At 34.3% G+C, this 20598-nt stretch overlaps 1 protein-coding gene across 2 annotated transcripts; it reads left to right on the top strand.

Moving 5' to 3' along the window:
- Window positions 1–13560: 13560 nt before the first annotated feature.
- On the top strand, window positions 13561–18085 carry LOC140811110 (calcineurin B-like protein 7). Of its 2 annotated transcripts, XM_073168986.1 has the most exons (9): window positions 13564–13756; window positions 15716–15810; window positions 16042–16124; window positions 16243–16302; window positions 16409–16517; window positions 16613–16665; window positions 17344–17424; window positions 17500–17612; window positions 17709–18085. In XM_073168986.1, exons 2-9 carry the CDS (start codon window positions 15732–15734, stop codon window positions 17761–17763), a joined length of 633 nt encoding a protein of 210 aa, XP_073025087.1. In that variant the 5' UTR covers window positions 13564–13756; window positions 15716–15731; the 3' UTR covers window positions 17764–18085. The 2 variants fall into 2 exon arrangements, with proteins under 2 accessions (XP_073025089.1, XP_073025087.1); XM_073168988.1 differs by lacking the exon at window positions 17344–17424 and having other exon boundaries at window positions 13561–13756.
- The last annotated feature ends 2513 nt before the right edge of the window (window positions 18086–20598 follow it).

Raw genomic sequence — 20598 nt, 5'->3', positions numbered from 1 at the left:
AAGGTATCACTGGAAGATGTCAAGAAGAGGATCAAAGAAAATTATAACGAAGATCCCTTGGCATGGTGGGACAGAAATCAACTCAGGGCTTGCCTTAAGATCAAGGAAGGCAAAGAGTATGAATTTGTCCGTTGTAAACCCATCCCAATGAACATCATTGATCAGAGGGATATGCAGATTATAATCAAGGAACATTTGGACCTTGGATTAATCAAAGCAGGTATGTCACCATATAGCAGTCCAGGTTTTCTGGTAAGAAACCATGGTGAAATTAAACGAGGAAAACCCAGATTGGTTATTAATTATCAAGAAATTAATAAGATTCTGGAGTTTGATGGGTATTTTATACCTAGTAGAGAACACTTGATTAGTTGCATTCGCAATGCCAAGATATTCTCTAAATTTGATTGCAAGTCTGGATTCTATCAGATTCGGATGCAGGAAGAAAGCAAGAAATTCACAGCTTTCTCCACACCTCAAGGACATTATATTTGGGAAGTATTACCAATGGGATTGGCTAACTCACCCCAAATATTTCAAAGAAAGATGGATAATCTTTTCAAAGATTATTTCAAGTTTATGTTTGTTTACATCGACGATGTTCTAATAGCATCCAAAGATATGAATGAACATGTTAAACATTTGGAGATTTTCTCTAATGTTTGCAAGAAAGAAGGACTGGTTTTATCTGAAAAGAAAGCAGTCATTGCTACAAGAAAGATTGAATTCCTCGGAATTGAAATCGATGAATCAGGAATAATTCTGCAAGAACACATAGTAGAAAAGGTGCAGAATTTTCCAGAGAATCTCAAAGACAAGAAACAACTTCAAAGTTTTTTAGGGGTTGTTAATTTTGCTGGGATGTTTATTAAAAACCTAGCAAAACACAGGAAGGTGTTCAGTCCATTATTGAAAAAGGATGCTAGATTTATATGGACAGACGAACACACAAAGGGACTTATCCATTTAAAGAAGGTTTGCAAAAATCTTCCAAAGATGGCTATTCCTCAAGACGAGGATGATCTGGTATTATATACCGATGCCAGTGATCATTGGTGGGCTGCAGTATTAACAAAGCTCACACCAGATGGAGAACAACCATGCAGATATTGTAGTGGGTTATTCTCAGACGCAGAAGCCATAAGATGGCATATCAACGAAAAGGAATTTTATGCAGTAAAAAGGGCTTTTGAAAAATGGCCGTTATTTTTACTTGCAAAGAAATTCACTTTGAAAGTTGATAACACTCAAGTTAAAGCCTTTTTGAGGAATAGAATTGAGTCTAAACCGGAGAAGGCTAGATTATTACGATGGCAAGCTTTATGTCAAAATTATATTTTTGATATTATGATAATAAAATCTCATGAAAATATTCTTGCAGATTTTTTAACAAGAGATGGACAGCATTGACATTGATGCTATTATCAAGATGCAGAGGCATTTGAGGGAACACCTTGAAATGCTTCAAACCGAGTTCAACAAGTTAGCTGTTAACGCAGAAGTTGCGGGAAGGCTACAACAAGCTGATAAGAGAATTGTCTCTGATCGAATTACAGGATGTTTACAGGCATATACTCAGTTATGGTCTGTAACGCAAAGGCCTATCCTCCAGGGCATTGAGAGACCACTGGTTTCTCAAATGGAGAGTTTTCGAGTACAGGACTCTATACCTGTAGCGGGGGATTCAAATACCCCTTGCACAAGTGTTAAGTCGGGATCATCACGAGATGAGTCGGCCGAAACAAAAATTGAGACTCCTGATCCTTATCTTGAGTCCTCAAGTCAACCCTTCACCTCGGGGATTGAAGAGGGAGAGATCAACCTTAGGCCTCGTATTGACAAAGGCAAAGCTAAGGTTGGTACTAATGAAGGTGTAATTTCTCCATTCCAGGTTTATCAGCAGAATTGGGAGAAATTAAAAACACGTATTGGCATTAACCCAGCTACAAATAGGGTTGATGTTTCAGGAAAATATCCAAGGGTATGGATGAAACCTAATTCATATCCCAAGGAGGTTAAAGCTTGGTATGAATTTGGGGCTCTTGCCTCAGTTTATACTACATCACCCAGCTTTCCGGAAATCTCAGGTTTACCAAAGTGGATCCAGGAAGCTGTTCACGAGACTTGGGCAAACAATGATTATTTGTCCAGAGGAGATGTTTTGGAGCTATACTTCTTTAGTGCAGCACCAGAACCAGCAGGGAAAGGTTCTCACGAAGCCTTTCATTTCATCAAGCTAAGGAGGCCAGATTCAAATATCCAGAAATTTATCAAGGACCCTCCGACAGAAGAAACACCCCTAGTGTCTTCAATGACTGAAGATGACATTTCTACCAGAAGAGCTTGGGGCATTTGGGTCTGTCTCACTGAGATGGACAAAGTCAAGTTTCCGTTCAAATTCTACAATCATTCAGGGAACGGATCATTCCTGTTAAATACCATGACAGGAAAAACAACAAGTTTTGCAGAAGATCTATTTGAAAAGAAAAGAAATCTTTTGTGGAATAGCAAGCTGCCGGCAAGTAAAGAAACTCGTCGGAAATTCTGTAATATGGCACATGTAGGAAGATGGTCTGAAAACATCTGTCCAGAATGCCAAAACCAGAAAGAACCGGAATTTGGTAAAGGATTCAAGCCGAGATCTGATCGGAAACACTTTACCGATACCAGTACAAGTGGGGATGGACCACATTCACGATTTCCTCGAGGAAGCCGAAAGCCAAAGATTCCTCGACAAAATTAAAAGGGACATGTGACCCTCCACTACAAAAGCAGGACCACTACCATGTGAGTGGAAGAAACAAGACAACCACTAATTAGTGGTAAAGAACAAATAGACCATCAATAACAAATGGTGGATGACTCAGCAAGCATTGGACACCAATCTAAAAGGAATCCAATGAATAAAAGTAAATTAACTGGTCCCGAAAATTCATCCATAAATAAGGACAGAAAGGAAACCAGTTAACACACCAGAACCAAAACTTAAAATGTATCGTGTATACTTGAAAGTTTTGAAAAGAAGAATAACATACAAGAGGAAAGAGGCAGAAGCTCTTAAATGGTTAGTAAATCATTTCAAAGAGTATAAAAAAGATGAAATCACTGCCGATATCCTGGAAACTCATCGTCAATGGTATCTAAAAGAGATAAAGGAGGATGAGAAGTTGATGTCAAGATTAATAATCTAGACAGGGACCCCTCAACCACCAAATGGTCCCCAATGCAAGCTGTAAAGGCTTATGAAGATTTGAAATCCGAAGTTCAAATCCGAAGGAGCCTTCTATAAATAAGGCAGAAAGAAGGAAGTGAAGATCATCAAATATTTTCTCCATTTCTTTCATACAAGGTTGTAATATTTTCTTTCAAGTTTTATGTGTGTCAAGAGTTCAGCTACGATAAGTAGCTAAAACAAGTTTCTCCTCCTCTACAGGAGGTTACTATGTAATAAATAAATGTTTGTGTTTGAATAAAAGAGATCTTTGCTCTTAGCCCCTATCATGTATTATTTTCAAAAATTAATCTTTTGCTGTACGCTCTAAGGTAGGAAACGAATTAGAGCTGTGCTAAGTATTGCTGAAGGAATCTGCTTAGTAACCATCGGTTGCGATCGTGTGGTTGGACTGTGAGGAGCAGTTCGTAAAAAACGGTGGATATAACCCGGTGGTACTCTAGTCAAAAAGGTAAAAGATTCAATTTATTTTACGGAAGCATGATGGGCCTCTTACTACAAAAAAGAAATCAATTATTTAAAATAATTATATAAGGGCAAACTTGGAAATTTGAGGGATATGGGGAGTTGAAACAAAGTTTTAATGGGGTAGGGAGTAAAGAGGAGGTTGAGAATGGAAATAGGGAGTTTTTGACAATTTCCCCTTATAATAATATATAAGATCAAAAATAAATTTTCCAAGGTATATATCATGCATGACCTCATGCATGTATATTTATATATATATATATATATATATATATATATATATATATATATATATATATATATATATATATATATATATATATTCATGCATGAGCGAATGACGCCGTCTAATGTACGTCTGTTGCAAATATTATAAGAAATCAATAACATAAATTTGAATAAGAAATTTAAATTTCCATCCCAATCCTTTTTAGAACTAAGGAAAATTTGAAAAATTTGTCATCTTAGTCACTCTCGTTACGATTTTGGTCTTTTAGGTAGTCAAATTTTAATCTTAATTCTCTATTTTTATTTGTTTTGCAATTATTTCATTTTTTCCTACGGAAAAATTGAAATGTCATCAAACACATCAATGATATATGACATCATATTCATAACATTTGATATCACGTCAATACTCCTGTTAGATATATGGAACACGCTTTTACATTTGTTCTGTATTTGTGATACACGATTCTGTTAACCACACACACCAACTACCCTTCTGTATATATATGTTGGATCTGTACCTTCATATTCAATTTTTTTCCAGAAGTTAAGAAATGAATTGCGCTTAGCTTCATATCTTTCTTTACACATTAACATGGTATCAGAGCCATTACTGGCGATTTCACTCTGATTTCTTCTCCGATTTTTTTTTCAAGATCTTAGCTCCTCTGTAGTGCAGATTTGCGAATCTGTACGCACATTTTGTCAATTTTTTTTTGAGATATTTTGGCTACGATCTGGTTTCTGCAAGCTCCCATGGCGATTAACATCGGATTCAACGATCCTCTCTACATCCATCCTTCGGATACACCTGGTATGAGTCTTATCACTGATCAATTAGTAGGTACTGATAATTATGGAATCTGGAGTAGGGCAATGCTCATTGCTTTACGTGCTAAGAATAAGACCGGCTTCATCGACGGCACATGTAAACGACCTTCGTGTGACCAACCTACATTACATCAATGGGAGAGATGTAATGCTTTAGTATTGTCTTGGATTATGAATTCTGTTTCGAAAGAAATTTTTGGGGGCATCGTCTATGCTATTGATGCATCAACCGTTTGGTCCGATCTTAAGGAGCAGTATGACAAAGTTAATGGTTCAAGAATTTTCTCTTTACACCGGGAAATCGGTAGGTTGACACAAGCTGGCAACACCGTGTCAAGTTACTATTGTCGACTGAAACAATTGTGGGATGAGTACTCGTCGTTGGTTGTGCTTCCTTCCTGTGAATGTGCAACAGCGAGGCAATACATTGTGCACGATCAACAACAAAAGTTATTGCAGTTTTTGATGGGATTAAATGAAAGTTATATCTCAATTCGAAGCCAAATCTTGATGATGAGTCTTCTGCCCTCTGTTGGTCAAGCTTTTTCGATCATCTCTCAAGAAGAATCACACAGATCCTTGTCCACTGTGGAACCTCCATCAGCAGCATTTTTCTCTGCCCAAAGCAAGCAAAATTATCAAAAAAAGGATGTTTTGACATGTGACTATTGTAACTGTAATGGTCACACTCGGGAATTCTGTTATAAGCTTGTTGGTTATCCCACGAGCCATAAGCTGTACAAAGCTCCTTATGCTAAGAAGGGCCAGCATGGACGGATTTATAGGGATAATCCTCGACCTTCGAGGCCATCTGCAAATTTATCTGAAGGTGCACAGATAGAGGATTCCACCCTAACCAACACAGATGACAAAAACACTGCTGTCTCTTCCATTTTTACACCTGCTCAGTATGCCGAAATCTTGAAGTTATTGGGCACTTGCAAAGTTCAATCTCCCGCTGAACCGGTAGTCAACATGGCAGGTACTTCAACTAAACCAAGTATGATTTCTCATTGGATCATTGACAGTGGAGCAAATGAACATATGGTTGGTGATTCTAGTCTTTTGCGGAATCCTAGTTCTGTGGCGCTTCCATCTAAGTTCGTAAGATTGCCAAATGGTAACAAGGCTGCTGTGAACAAGATAGGATCTGTCTTGCTTAATTATTCTATCACCCTTAACCATGTATTACATATGCCAGATTTCAACCTCAATCTTCTTTCCATATCAAAGTTTACCAAAGATAATAATTGCTTTGTTACCCTTTATCCTCATTTTTGCTTATTTCAGGACCTCAAGACTGGGAGATTAATGGGGATTGGTAAGGAGTGCAATGGCCTATATCACCTTAACACAAGATTCTTTTCAAGTTCAAATCACAGCTCAGTACCTACTGTCCCCTTTCTTGATTCTCTTTGTAATAATTCTGTGCATAGTTGCAGCACTTTACCTATAGTTTCTGATGATTCTTTTGTTTGGCATAAGCGTTTAGGACATATGTCTATGTCTCGAATGCAATTACTTTCGTTTATACCAAAATCTGTAAAGTTTCCTCATTGCCCAATCTGCCCACTGTCTAAACAAACTAGAGTTCAGTTTCCATCAATGAGCTTGTCTAAATCTTCTTGTTGCTTTGCGCTGGTTCATGTTGACATATGGGGGCCTTTTCACACTCCTACACATCATGGTGAGAAATACTTTCTCACTATAGTGGATGATTTTTCAAAAGCAACATGGGTTTACCTTATGCATTTTAAAGTTGATGTATTGCAACTTCTCAAAAACTTCTTTCAGCTTGTTAAGACTCAATTTTCTGCCCTTGTGAAAGTCATTCGCACCGACAATGCGCTTGATTTTTTCAAAAATGAATGCACCTTGTTATTTGATTCCTTAGGTATCGTACACCAAAGTTCTTGTCCATACACTCCACAACAAAATGGAGTTGTTGAACGTAAGCATAGGCATCTACTTGATGTTGCACGAGCCTTGCGTTTCCAATCTTCTTTACCTTTGAAATTCTGGGGGGAATGTGTCTTGACTGCTTGCTATATCATTAACCGCACTCCTACTCCATTGTTGCAAAACAGGACACCCCATGAAGTCTTACTCCATAAACCTCCGTCATTTAGTCATCTTCGTGTTTTTGGTTGTCTATGTTACGTCACATCCTTGACTCATAAAGATAAATTTTCTGCTAGAGCAAGTGCATGTGTGTTCTTGGGTTATTCCACCAATCAAAAAGGATACAAAGTAATGAGTCTTGATGCACAAAAGTTTTTTGTCTCCCGAGATGTTGTGTTTCATGAGAGCATTTTTCCCTTTGCTTCTCCTAGCCATCCTCAACCTATTTTTCCTTCTCCTGTTACTCCTGATTTTTCTTCAACTCCATCAGACCCTGTTGAGGTTACTTCCTCTGCCCCATCTTCTCCTTTAGATGGTCCAGCCCTACATGAAGTTCCAAATTTAGTCACTGTTTCCCAGCCACCAAGAAAATCCTTGCGTACTCCCAAGCCTCCTATCTGGACTAAGGATTATTTTTGTCCTACTTTGTCTCACAGTAATCTTGCTTCTTCGTCTTATCCTCTTACCCAATATCTTACTTATTCCAAGTTTTCCCAACCATACCAAAGTTTTTTGGCATCCATTTCTTTAGACAGGGAGCCTAGTTCCTATCATGAAGCTATTTTAGATCCTAGATGGAAGGCAGCCATGGACCTAGAGCTCACAGCCTTAGAATCCAACCGTACTTGGGATTTAGTTCCGTTACCAGTTGGGAAGAAACCAATTGGTTGCCGGTGGGTGTATAAAATTAAACGACATCCGGATGGGACCGTTGATCGTTTTAAAGCCCGTCTCGTAGCCAAAGGTTACACACAACAAGAAGGGATAGATTATCATGACACCTTTTCACCTACTGCTAAGATCGTCACTCTAAGATGTTTGTTGAGTATAGCTGCTGCAAAACAGTGGCCTCTTCACCAAATGGATGTCACTAATGCATTTCTCCAAGGTGATTTGGATGAAGAGGTATATATGTGTGTGCCACAGGGGTGTTCTCCTCAGGGGGAGCAACGTGTTTGTCGGTTGCTTAAGTCCCTCTATGGCCTTAAGCAAGCCTCTAGACAATGGAACACTAAATTTGCTTGTATTATGAAGCTTGCTGGCTTTACACAATCGGCCAACGATCACTCTCTTTTTGTTCAACATAATTCTGCTCATATCACTATGTTACTCGTGTACGTAGATGATATCATTGTCACAGGGAATAATGAGGAAGCTATTTCAGCTTTAAAGGTTTTCTTGCACTCACAAATTCACATCAAAGACCTTGGCCCTTTGCGATATTTCCTTGGCATAGAGGTCGCTCGATCCAAGTTGGGAATCTACCTCAATCAACGAAAGTATGTGCTGGAATTGCTCGGTGATTCTGGTTTAATTGGTGCTAAACCTTGTGATACTCCTGTTGTACAACATCTCAAATTGACTAGTCATGAACTTGATGATTTTAATCGAAAGAACTCAATCTCTGGTCTGACAGATCCTTTGTTATCCAACCCCGATGCTTATAAGAGGTTAGTTGGAAGGCTTATCTATCTAACAGTCACAAGACCGGATATTTCTTATGCTGTACAAGTCCTCAGTCAGTTTATGCATGCACCTAAAAAATCCCATTTAGATGCTGCGTTCCGTGTGCTGCGTTATTTGAAGTCTGCACCAGGCTTAGGAATTTTGTTGTCTGCCAGTTGTTCCTTTTCTCTTCAAGCTTATTGTGATTCCGACTGGGCCGCACGTCCAATGACTCGTCGCTCAGTCACGGGCTATTGCATCAAGTTGGGGAGTTCCTTGATCTCTTGGAAGTCTAAGAAGCAAAGCACCGTGTCACGTTCTTCGGCAGAAGCGGAATATAGAGCCATGGCAAGCACCACATGTGAAGTTACTTGGATCCTTGGGTTGCTTAGTGATATGGGAGTGATACTGCTTGCACCTCCGACCCTATTCTGTGATAATCAGGCGGCATTACATATTGCTGCCAACCCGTTGTATCATGAGCGTACCAAACACATAGAAATTGACTGTCATTTGATACGAGAAAAGATCAAAAATGGTGTGATCCAAACTGCTCACATTTCTACAAATGAACAACTTGCGGATATCTTTACTAAAGGCTTGAGTCGTGAACAACATTCCTACTTGCTGTCCAAGCTTGGTGTGTTGAATCTACACCAATCTTGAGGGGGAGTGTTAGATATATGGAACACGCTTTTACATTTGTTCTGTATTTGTGATACACGATTCTGTTAACAACACACACCAACTACCCTTCTGTATATATATGTTGGATCTGTACCTTCATATTCAATTTTTTTCCAGAAGTTAAGAAATGAATTGCGCTTAGCTTCATATCTTTCTTTACACATTAACAACTCCTACAAAATTAGAGATGTCAATAGGTCCGGGTTTTACCCAGACCCGCAATGGACCCGCGTGTATGGGGTGGGTTTGAGCATACTAAATGGGTCATGTGGTGGGTCTCGGGTCCAATTTTTCAGACCCGTCCGGATATGGGGCGGGTCATGGGTTCTATAATACCCACCCCATATCCGCCTCATATATGTAAATATAAATATTTTAGGGTTTTAGTTTTATTAACTTTCATTTTTTTAGTAGCTCACCTCAACCATAACGACCTTAGCTATTCTTATGTCAATTGTTGCATTTAAATATGCTTTTAGCAATAGTGGAAGAATAGTTGGTCATCATCTTAGTAGACTTAAATTTTGCCTACTCACTGATTTTATACTGATCTGTTTAAATAATGTTATGACTTATTTTTGGGGATGTCAAGATTTTTTTGGAGAGCTAGTAACTCTTTTTTTATGTAATTTTTTATGTCGTGAAAATACTTTGTTTGTTATTATTAAGTGTGGTCGAAAACATGAATTAATTTTCCACAATGTTGTATTTAGAGGCTTGTCTGTTTTATAATTTAGTCATGTGAAAAGAAATATTACTTTTTTATTTTAAAAAAATTCGGGTCTCACGGGTCTACCCGGCCCCGTTTCATATCCGAGGTGGGGTGGGTCCGAAGAATATTTAACCGGGTTGGGGCGGGTAATGGGTTAAAGTTTATCATGGAGAGGGTCTTGGGTTTAGCCAAACCTGCCTCATACCCACTTATTGACATCTCTATACAAAATATATACAAAAATTACAATAAAACTAACATATAAGATGAAAATTGTAATTACCAAACTCTTCAAACCTTTCGGGAAGAACCTTGGAGGCGGCGGAGTCAGTGGATGTGTGCATGAATCAGCGCCCCTCCTGGACACGCACGTTCGAGTTTTCAAATCTTCATTAATTTTAAAAGCTGACGCCTCATTCAAGTCGAAATTCAATATTTGGATTTCTTGACCTTAAATCTTCAATAATTTTAAAATCTCACGCTTCATTCAATTTGAAATTCAAAGTAAACCTTGGACATATTGACCTAATTAATGTGTGCTTAATTTCTAGTTTAAATTAAATTATTTTCGAGGGAAAGTTGTAATTTTCGTCTTGTATAATTTGTTAATTACAATGTTTGTCATTTATGTTATCAAAATTAGATTTTAGTTATGTGTTATTTAATTTTTGACAATTGTAATCATTTTTCATCAGAGTGTGGCATCTACATCATCGTCGTATCATCATCAAATTGAAAAAAAACAAAGATAGTATATTAAGATTAAAATTTGGTAATATATAAGATCAAAATAGCTAAGAAGAAAATATAAAAAATTAAAATTGTTTTTTTTCCATATTTTTAATATCGTTATCACACTGAAAATAATTGTTTATACATTTACTTGTTGTATGCCAATTTTTTTTACTGTTTTATGGTAATGATGATGGTAGTCATAATAAATTTACATGGCCAAATGTCAAACTAAATATAAATCTAAATTACTCAAAGCTAACATGTGAAATATTTTAATTTGATACCATTAATATTAATGGTAAAGTTTTTTTTATCAAGTCAAATGTGATACATAATAATTTTTTTTGACGATAATTAATTTCTCAACTATTTAAAAATAAGATAATTAGAGCCTATTGATGGCCTTAAGTATTTAAAAATAACATAATTAGAGCCGTAAGAAATAGGTTGTGGCTAAATCTATAATTTCAGAAACAATATAGATACATCAGGGTCGTACTTGAGATTTTCAAATACAAGTCAAATTTCAAAATTTGATAAATTTTTCTAAAAAAATATCACACACACATATATTTTTTAGGCAAAAACTTGTGTGAGACACCGTGACAAATATCTTATTTGGGTCATCCAAGAACAAATATTACTTTTTATGCTAAGAGTATTACTTTTTATTATGAATATCGATAGAGTTGACCCGTCTCACAGATAAAGATTCGTGAGACTGTCTCACAAGAAACCTACTATATTTTTTATTAACAAGTTAAAAATATACTAATAATGTAGTTTCTTCATGATCACCTTATTATATATGGGATTATTTTTTTTTAGTACAACGTGGGGGTGGAGATCGAACCTATGTCTACATGTTACAATATATCGGAATATTTCGTATGCACCATGTTTTTTTTTTATAAAAAAATTTAAAATGGTTTTTAAAAAAAAATTAAGAAAAAAACTTCTCTATCCACACGTACTCTTAATTATATAAATTATTATTTTTCATTCTTATCCTTTAATTATGAAATTTCCTCACTAAAACGTGGTTTGAACTAAAAAGACCCACCCTAACAGTGAATGAGGCTATTTGTTTACTTTTTTCAAAAAAATTAAAGTAGACAGTAGTGTCAATTTTTAATGATCTTTTTTGTTCAATATTCTTGGATATTATTGCATGTCTTTTTTAACTGTATGAATGGTATGAGATATTCTCCAACTAACTAAGCACATTTTAAGATTTTCAAATTAATTAGTTTTCATTCGAACTAATTTATTTTCATTCTTATATACTAAACGGAAAATTGCATCTCATACCAACGTAACAATGAAAATGACAAAATATTTCATTTTTTCAACAAATAAAGAGATTAAAAAAAGGCAATAGGCATCTGAATTTTGACGAGCTAAATTTTTTTATTGTGATATAAATGTCAAAATTTTAAAATATGTTCTTAATTTTAAAGTTAATAAATTAATCATAGCCTAACCATGTGATGTGGTTCACGGCATTTATATACTAATTATCAAGTCATACGTTGGAATATTAGTTAGAACAAAACCTTATATCAATTAATTACAGCATAGTTGTAGTTTACTATATAAATATATTAATACCTTATAATACAATTATATGCTAACAACTATGCACATGCGTAATGTGTATATAACCATTTTAATATTTAGTTAATTAATATTTTCGATGTGAAAATTGAAAAAGATTGTTTATCTTCCAAAATGAGATAATGAAATTGTTAGATTGTTGTATGTTTTAAAAAAGTGCTAGGTTTTTTTTTCCCATCCACGTTGAAAGAAGAGATATATTATGATCGGGAAATTGGTTTATATAGTGGTAAACAAACAATCTCATGAATAATTATGCAAATAAATTCGGTTGGATTTGAAACACCGAATTGTAATTCTCGTTTGTTGTGTAACAATAAACCATCAGTTGAGTATTGGGTGAAAAAAACTTAATGCAATAGCGCGCAAATGCATGCACATATATAGAGTATTTCTGGATGTTCGAAAACTTGAATGACTCATACGTAATCTCTCCTTTTGTTGGAAATTTGAATCAAATTTAGAGTTTGAATAAAAATTATGTCTCATGAATGTGAGAATATCTTTTGGTTTTCCAGATTTTTGAGTTAGTTGTGGCTCATTATTGTGGAAATGTCTTTTGACTTTCCATGTTCTTGAGTTAATTGAAGACTTTTGTCCCCTCATATTTTTGAGTAAATGAGAAGATTAATTGAGTTAATTAATCTTGTATGACTCTTGGTGTGCATTTTGAGGCTTAGAAATAGTATGTTCATTTCCTCATTTCATATACATGTAAATGATTTTTAAAAACTCTCAAGATCTCCTTCAAGCATTCTCTTGCATTTCATATTATTAGCTTTCCATTTGGCCTCCGTTAAATTTATGTGATAAAGTGAATATACGTTTTCAGTTCGTCGTAGTAGTCCTAGGAAACAGATGTCTAAGACGATCCTTGAAGCACATATATGAGGAGCCATATCTGTTTTAAGGACATTGTACTTCGTACAGACCTCGCTTTGGTTTATTTTAAACTTTTCTCTACTGTGTTTTCTTCACTATTTAGTTCACTGTTTTTAACGAAAGTTACTGTACTTTATCGTTCGACATATTGTGCAACCCCTTCCACTTAGGAAATTTTACATTAAAAGACTTTGATAATTAAAAAGGATTACGACTACCCACTTCAGCAGGATTTATTAATAGCCCGACTGAAACTCTTGATAATATCACAACTTAAACAAAATGACAAGTAAGAATGCTTACTATTATATTAATTAAGGGTGTAAAAACTAAGTTTTCGGATACAAAAACTGAATTATAACTTATTTTAGACTTAAGGGGTGAATCCTAAATAACCCAATAATTTTTTAAGAAGTACATATCACAATAATTACTATTAATGGATGAATTTACTAATTTCAAAGATCTCCCCATCTATTATTTAAAAAGTCAAACTTAAAATAAATTTTTTAGCTTCCAAAATTATACACATGCATACCAGGAAAGCCTCAATCTGGGGTCATTTGAAAAAAAAAGTATATATGCAGTAAGAATAGTTTTGTGCTCAAAATTATTAAACTATGAAAGCAGTGAAAATAAATAATAAAAACAGTGAAAATAAATATTATTTTCACTGTGTTGTTTTCTATATAAAACACACAAGCACATGAAGAAGGAAACCATTAATTTAGGTGTTTCCAAAGATCAGACGCAGCATATATTTTCTTCAAGATCCTGCCACCAGCTAGCCTATACAAGTCAGTTCTTATACACACTTCGTTAGAATCTTCGTGTTCCTTTATTGAATTTTCTTTCCTTGTTTTTTTACTTGTAATCAGATTTTTGTCGTGCATTTTAGGTTAGATTATGTTTATGTTTTTTTTTTACTTCTTTCGGTTCCGAAGAAAATGGTTGAGAATATTGATGAAGAGGAGAAGAAAATCTGAAGGGTTTTTTTAGGGTTTTTATGGGCTCTTTTCATGCCATTTTCCGGTGAAATATATGCAAGATTCTATGTATATTCTTGAAAGTTGTGTTGGTTCTAGTGGCGGAGGGAGGGGTGGGCAGCGGAGTTCTATTATCCCTTTTTTTTTCTTTTTTTTTTTCTTTTTTTTTTTCTTTTTTCTCTCAATACTTGCTTGAAATTTGTCTAAACATGATCGGTATTGTTCGTATTTAATTAAATTCTTGGATTACATGCAAGACATTTATTAGTTTTAATTTTAAAAATATTTGTAATATTTATTACTTTATTGATTTTACATATATAATTAATAAAGTCGTAGTCAAGTGCAATCGATCAGTGTATTGAGTCTATCTAAATTTATTTAAATGCAAAATGTCATGTAGTACGCTATTTTAAATGATATACTTGACTTTTGGCTTAATTAATATTATCGGAATGCATATCCCCCTTAATTTTTTATATAGTGTTTTTTAAAATTCTAAATTTATAAATGCACATTTATTGAGGGGGCAGCTATAATGTTTCACTTGATTTTGATCTTTTATAATATTAAATTTTAATTTTAATCAAATTATTTTTAATTTTCTTTTGCAATTTTAATCATTTTTATGTGCAGTTGATCAACCATTGTTTTCAGAACCGGACTGGACCGTCGTTTCGATCGAAATGGGTCATGAGTCAAGTCCAGAGTTCCAAAAAACTGTTTTAGCGGTCAAACCGATCAAGAACTGATCGACTTGGTGAACCATTTAAAAATTGGTTGGACCAGTTCACATTTTTTTTAAAAAAATTTGGATTTTGAACTTTGTAAAAAATATTATTTTTGTAAAATTAGAGCTTATTTTATTTTTTAAATCTTGGTAAATAATTTTTGTTATTTATACACATTTAAGATCTTTTGAATTTAAAAATATATATTATTTATTATTTTATATAATAGAACAATGTTCCGATCAGACCGTCCAGTTGAATTACTTGAATCAATCTGACTAATTGAACCAATATTTTAAAATATACTGATTTGATCATCGTTTCGAATATAAAAACATTGTTACCAACGTATATAGTACTATGTATGTACTATATAGCGTCACATTAACACTATATGAAAAAATGGCTGAAGTTGTTAAAAATCAAAATATGTATGACTAAAATTAAAATTTATTAATATAAAAAATTAAAATCATAAAGACACGTATTACCATATATGACAAAATAATAAGTTTTCCTTCATTATTATTAATATCTCTCGTTTATCGTTTTTGGTGGGACCAAATTAATTGAAGAGGCGATTCAAGTGGCCAAAATACTCGACCCCACATCACCTCATATTTGCTAAATTATCTTTTCTCAATGCTAAACTGATCATAACAAATTATTATTTTATCATTAACGTCAATTCCTTAAATCTGTGTAATGATTCTTAAATCCGTATATATATATATATATATGTGTGTGTGTGTGTGTGTGTGTGTGTTTTTTGTCTTAGATGCGCAAATTTATGCACCAAACTTAATTATTAAACAATTTATTAAACAAGAATTGGGAATAAAATATGTAAGCCAATTATACAAAAGGAAATACATTATGTCATCCCAACTTATATATCAAATAGAAACCTGTGTGTGTGTGTGTTTATATATGTATATGCATGAATTTATCCCAAATTTTACATCAAATAGAAACGTGTGTGTGAGTATATATATTGTTTGAAGATGAACTTGTATATTACTTTTGACTGAACATGCAGTAAAATCTCTTTTTTTATGGGCTGCATTCAATCAAAAAGCTCAAGAAAAATTCCTGGCTATGAGGAGCCATCTGTTCTTGCTGCTGAGACTCCTTGTAAGTAAATACATGTACTTGCACCATCTAAGACTCGATTCTTTGGCCTTCAAATGACTACGTAGTTACCAAAAACGTCATTGAATTCGCATACCCTTTAAAGTAGAATGTATTTGATGTCGCATCCGACGACTTCTTGAACGTGCATCAATGGTACTTTTCCTAATCAATCTTTATATTTTAGAGTTCGAATATTTGAAGTTTATGACTAATATTTTTTTTTAACCTTAGTCACAGTGAGCGAAGTAGAGGCTTTATTTCAGTTATTCAAGAAAATAAGTAACTCTATATTTCCTGACTGGCTCATTCACAAGGTATATATATCATATTGCTTATATATTACCTACAAACTACTTTATTTTGTTTCTTTTTAAAGATTTTCATACCAATAATTGTCACTCCACTTCTATGCATGATATGTTGTTTTTCCAGGAAGAATTTCAGTTCGCACTCTTCAGGAACCGAAACAAGAGAAATTTGTTCGCGGATAGGGTAAGTGAATGTTTCTTAATTAGTTATACACACACGTATATATACACTGGTTTTAGATTTCAATAGTTTCGATCACTTTGATTTTGGAAAATATATATTGATGTAGCTATTCGATCTCTTTGATTTTAAACAAAATGGGGTGATTGAATTCGGAGAATTCGTCAGATCATTAAGTGTGTTTCACCCGAATGCACCGGTTGCGGAAAAGATTTCTTGTAAGATTTTTGGATATCAGTTCGTCATTAATTCTATATTTATGAAACACTCTTTTTCTCGTTGCTCAATCGGTTAAGATCCATTTTTCTTGCAGTTGCATATAGACTGTACGATCTGAGACACACCGGTTATATCGAAAGAGAAGAGGTACGTACTTGCACATGTTAATTGTCCCACATCGGTTGAAGGAGTTGTATATATGGGTTTGGACAATCCCTTCCCCCTTGAGCTACATTATGAGATCAAGTTAGGTCCAAGTTCCAATCTTAACATGATATCAGAACCCTGGTTCCACCGTTATGTGTTGGACTGCCTATAATTAAGCCATCCGTTTTGCCCATATTGGGTCATTTGTAAACTCCACGCTCCAGATGTTCGTTCTTGGGCGTGAGAATGATGTGTTAATTGTCCCACATCGGTTGGATAAATAACCTGGGAGTTGTATATATGGGCTTGGACAATCCTCCCCCTTGAACTAGCTTTAAGGGTTGAATTAGGTCCAAGCTCTGATTTTAACAGCACATTTTCTCATTTTAGTCGATTACATTAACTTCCATTTTTCCACAATTTCTAACCTTTTTTTGTCCAAAATTAAAATTGGCCACCGGAAATTGCCTACCTCAAGGTCGAGTATGGTGAGTTTTAAAATTAGTTTGGAGCTTTTGGTTTTTAGTGGAAATTAGCCTATTTGATTTTTTTTTTAATTCCACCTATGTAAATGAAATATGTAATTTTTCAATTGAATGGAAACTAGTTTTCATAATTATTTATAAGGAAACCCTTGAAATATGAACTTGATATTCTTGTTCTTGAAAAAATTAACAGCTGAAAGAGATGGTATTGGCGCTATTACACGAATCAGACCTCATACTATCAGATGATGCCATTGAAATAATCGTGAATAAGGTCTAATTTAGCTACTGCATTTTCTTGATCTCTCGATCTAATGTCCAGATTTTTATATCATTTTTTTCCTTTTAGACATTCTCTGAGGTAGATACAAAAGGCGACGGAAAGATAGATGAAGATGAATGGCAGGAATTTGTCTCCAAAAATCCATCCATCATCAAGAACATGACTCTTCCTTATCTTATGTATATCTTCTAAACCCAAAACTTCAGATAATTTATTCTTCGCAAGAATAACAATTAGACCACTTCATATATTATCAAAATTACTGTTCTTTTCAGAGATCTGACAGTAGCATTTCCTAGTTTCGTGGTGCACACTGAAGTTGAAGACTAGGGAGAAGTCATCTTTGAACTCTATCTGTTAGCCAGAAGATGAAGCTTCCTGTCTTTAATCCTCGATGTTGCAATAATCTTGCGGATAGAGTCATGTTTATATACAATCAAGATTTTGTGTTGGAAAATTTCTACAGGTTTTGTGATTGAAAAATACCCTTTTTGGCACATGGATGGTTTTTTGTTATTTTTGAGGTTGTAATAGTGTTCTATTTGTAAGAGCAAGTGTCTTACGAGCCAACTTGAGGTTTGAGCTTTATATACTTTTGTGTAAAAAATATCTTTATTTTAATAATATTTTATGATTTTATCCAATTATAACATTTACTTTATTGTATATTAATGCAAGCTGCATAGATAAAATAATTGAATGTGATAGAGTACCTTGAGGTCTATCTTGCAATGTAAATCATGAAATTCATTAAGACGTGTACTGTATATTCTAAATTTGTTTCAAGTCAGTTCAACCATCTAAAATAAGGATAAAGGTCGCTCGAGACTAACATTTGGGAAGTTAATGCCACGTTTAATAGTATTGACATGGAGATGTCAAATCATAAAGATGAATGATCATACGATAATCGCACTTAACAATCCTCCCTCGAACTTTCCAAGTGGTTATCATTTATCGAGTGGATTAAGTTCACGGTTATGGTTATACACCATTAGTCATTTGAATCGAGACAACATGGAGAATCTACGTACTAGCATTGTACTCTGATTCGTTTACCGATTACACGAAGGTCATCAGGTGAAGGTTGGGTATAGTTTCGACATACGTAAGATATGATGTATTATAGTTATGTATTCACCTCTCACCTATATTTGTGGATATCCTATATGATCTGATAAGTTAATAGTACAAAGAATCTCTAGCTATAATATGAGTTGTGCTTTAAGGAAAAATGTTTTCTTAGTTGCACACATAGTGTCATTATGATTACTCAAAGACACGTCACTTCATTATTGAATTCATTTGTAACTCTCGATATTCTAATGGTTTCAGATTCGATCAAGATATATATGTTGAAGGGATCGAACTGTACGTTAAACATAATCTACTGGTTTTTGCAGACACTATAAGTGATGAGTGAATCATGGGTGATGATATTAGACATTCTTATTATGATCTGATGGGTGCAATCAGACTTGAGTTCTGATATTCTTGATCAAGATGTTGATGAAAAGAAAGAAGCTAAATAGGGTAAGCTCGAACAATGACAAATGTTATCCTGAATAACATGAAGTTGTGAACTCACTGGTAGCTGTGTCCTTGAACTATTGATGGTCACAAAAGTGTTGAATTTTGTGTTCCATTTAAATAGTCAAATTCAAGAAGTAGAATTTGGTAATTATAGTTTGATGAATATCAAACAGATAACTCATAAATAGTTTATATGTGTGTTCCATATTTGGAACTTGTGAAAGTTAGTTTGACTGCTAATTATTTTAGGATAGTGCAATTTCCTAATTTAGTAAAGGAGAACCAAAATAAACAGCCGCAAAAAATGAATTGTGAAAAATTTTGATATTCGAAATTTCAATTTTCGTTATAATAACGAGATTTTTTACTCTCATCACATTGTCATTGACAAATAGTCGATCGAGATTATGATAGCGTTACAATTACTTAATTAATATATTTAAAATATTCTAATTAAATATTAATTTAGTAGTTTTGACTTCTATGTAAAATTACCATGGAATATTGTTCATGGGTCTGGAATCGATTAATTAAAGAAGAGATGGAGACGAAAACCAGAAGCGGTAACAACTTGAATTATTCTAATTTAGTCAAGATTTTTCCTTTGTAATTTTTGATGCATGATTATACCCTGTAATAAGGATCCTTGTTGGAATGCCTTTTCCACGATGGATTTATGATGACTTAAACAAAAGTAAAGACATTGAAATCGAAAGAATTCATCATATTGGGGATGAACGTAAGAGAAAATCACGAGGGGAATGACAATAGTCACGTCGTGGTGCATACAGATGAGACCGGATCATGGATGAGTAAAGTATTGGAAAAGCTTGAAAGTGATGTTGAACTACTGTAAATCCCACCTCACTACCTCAGCATTCCGAATTTTATGAGCAGGTGGCACAAAATGAGAACCAAACATGGGAAACATATTCAACTGATTCCACATTCTTCTTGTGTGATGGTTCTTTTCTGGGTTACAACTGATTCAACTTATAAAGGTTACAACAACTATTAATAAGCTGTATCGGTATGTAATGCATATATTGTGTGTATGTTTGATCATCCGACATGCAAGCAATGACTGGCATTTGCTACCACAATGATTGTTGTATCCTAAATTGTGAAACACGATTTGTCTGATTATGTCATCTTGTTGTTAGACATTTGTGACCATTTGTCGACATTAAGTTGCTGATGGCTATATATTTCTTGGTTCTAATATTACAGATACTAGAAATTAAGATGGTTGAGTTGGCTGTGAAGTGTGACTAATTTTGTTCAATGTTTATGGATATTGACATTCTTCTATGATATAAAAGTCAATGATTACATGGAAAGAGAAGGATTTAATTGTTTTTGCCATGTTTCTACTGAACTATAGTAATTGTTCTGATCATGCACGATGGTTCTGGCATCAAGATTAGTTGTTACTGAAGGCGAACAGCTACTATAATGCGATCTGGAGTCGCGAATGAAATGTAGATTAAATGTCCCAAATGCCGAATTGTTTCATGTTAGAAGTAATCTCTCAGCAGCTGGAATTTTACTAATGAAAGCTGTTGCAAAGAAAAATTTAATCTATCCATGTTATCTAGGAAACAAAACAAGCAGGATAACCAACACTTTTGA

The sequence above is a fragment of the Primulina eburnea genome, chromosome 1 (assembly GCF_022965805.1).
Source record: "Primulina eburnea isolate SZY01 chromosome 1, ASM2296580v1, whole genome shotgun sequence".
Taxonomy (NCBI): domain Eukaryota; kingdom Viridiplantae; phylum Streptophyta; class Magnoliopsida; order Lamiales; family Gesneriaceae; genus Primulina; species Primulina eburnea.
Note: the sequence above shows the minus strand (reverse complement) of the source record. Positions and strands in the feature narration are given on the sequence as shown.

What these genes read in the sequence shown, in the direction of transcription:
- LOC140811110 (XM_073168986.1), top strand. Translation starts at nt 15,732, where the DNA reads ATGGGCTGCATTCAATCAAAAAGCTCAAGAAAAATTCCTGGCTATGAG. An exon ending in GTTATATCGAAAGAGAAGAG is followed by an intron (nt 16,666 to 17,343) that starts GTACGTACTTGC and finishes AAAAATTAACAG; the next exon opens with CTGAAAGAGATGGTATTGGC. An exon ending in ATGACTCTTCCTTATCTTAT is followed by an intron (nt 17,613 to 17,708) that starts GTATATCTTCTA and finishes TGTTCTTTTCAG; the next exon opens with AGATCTGACAGTAGCATTTC.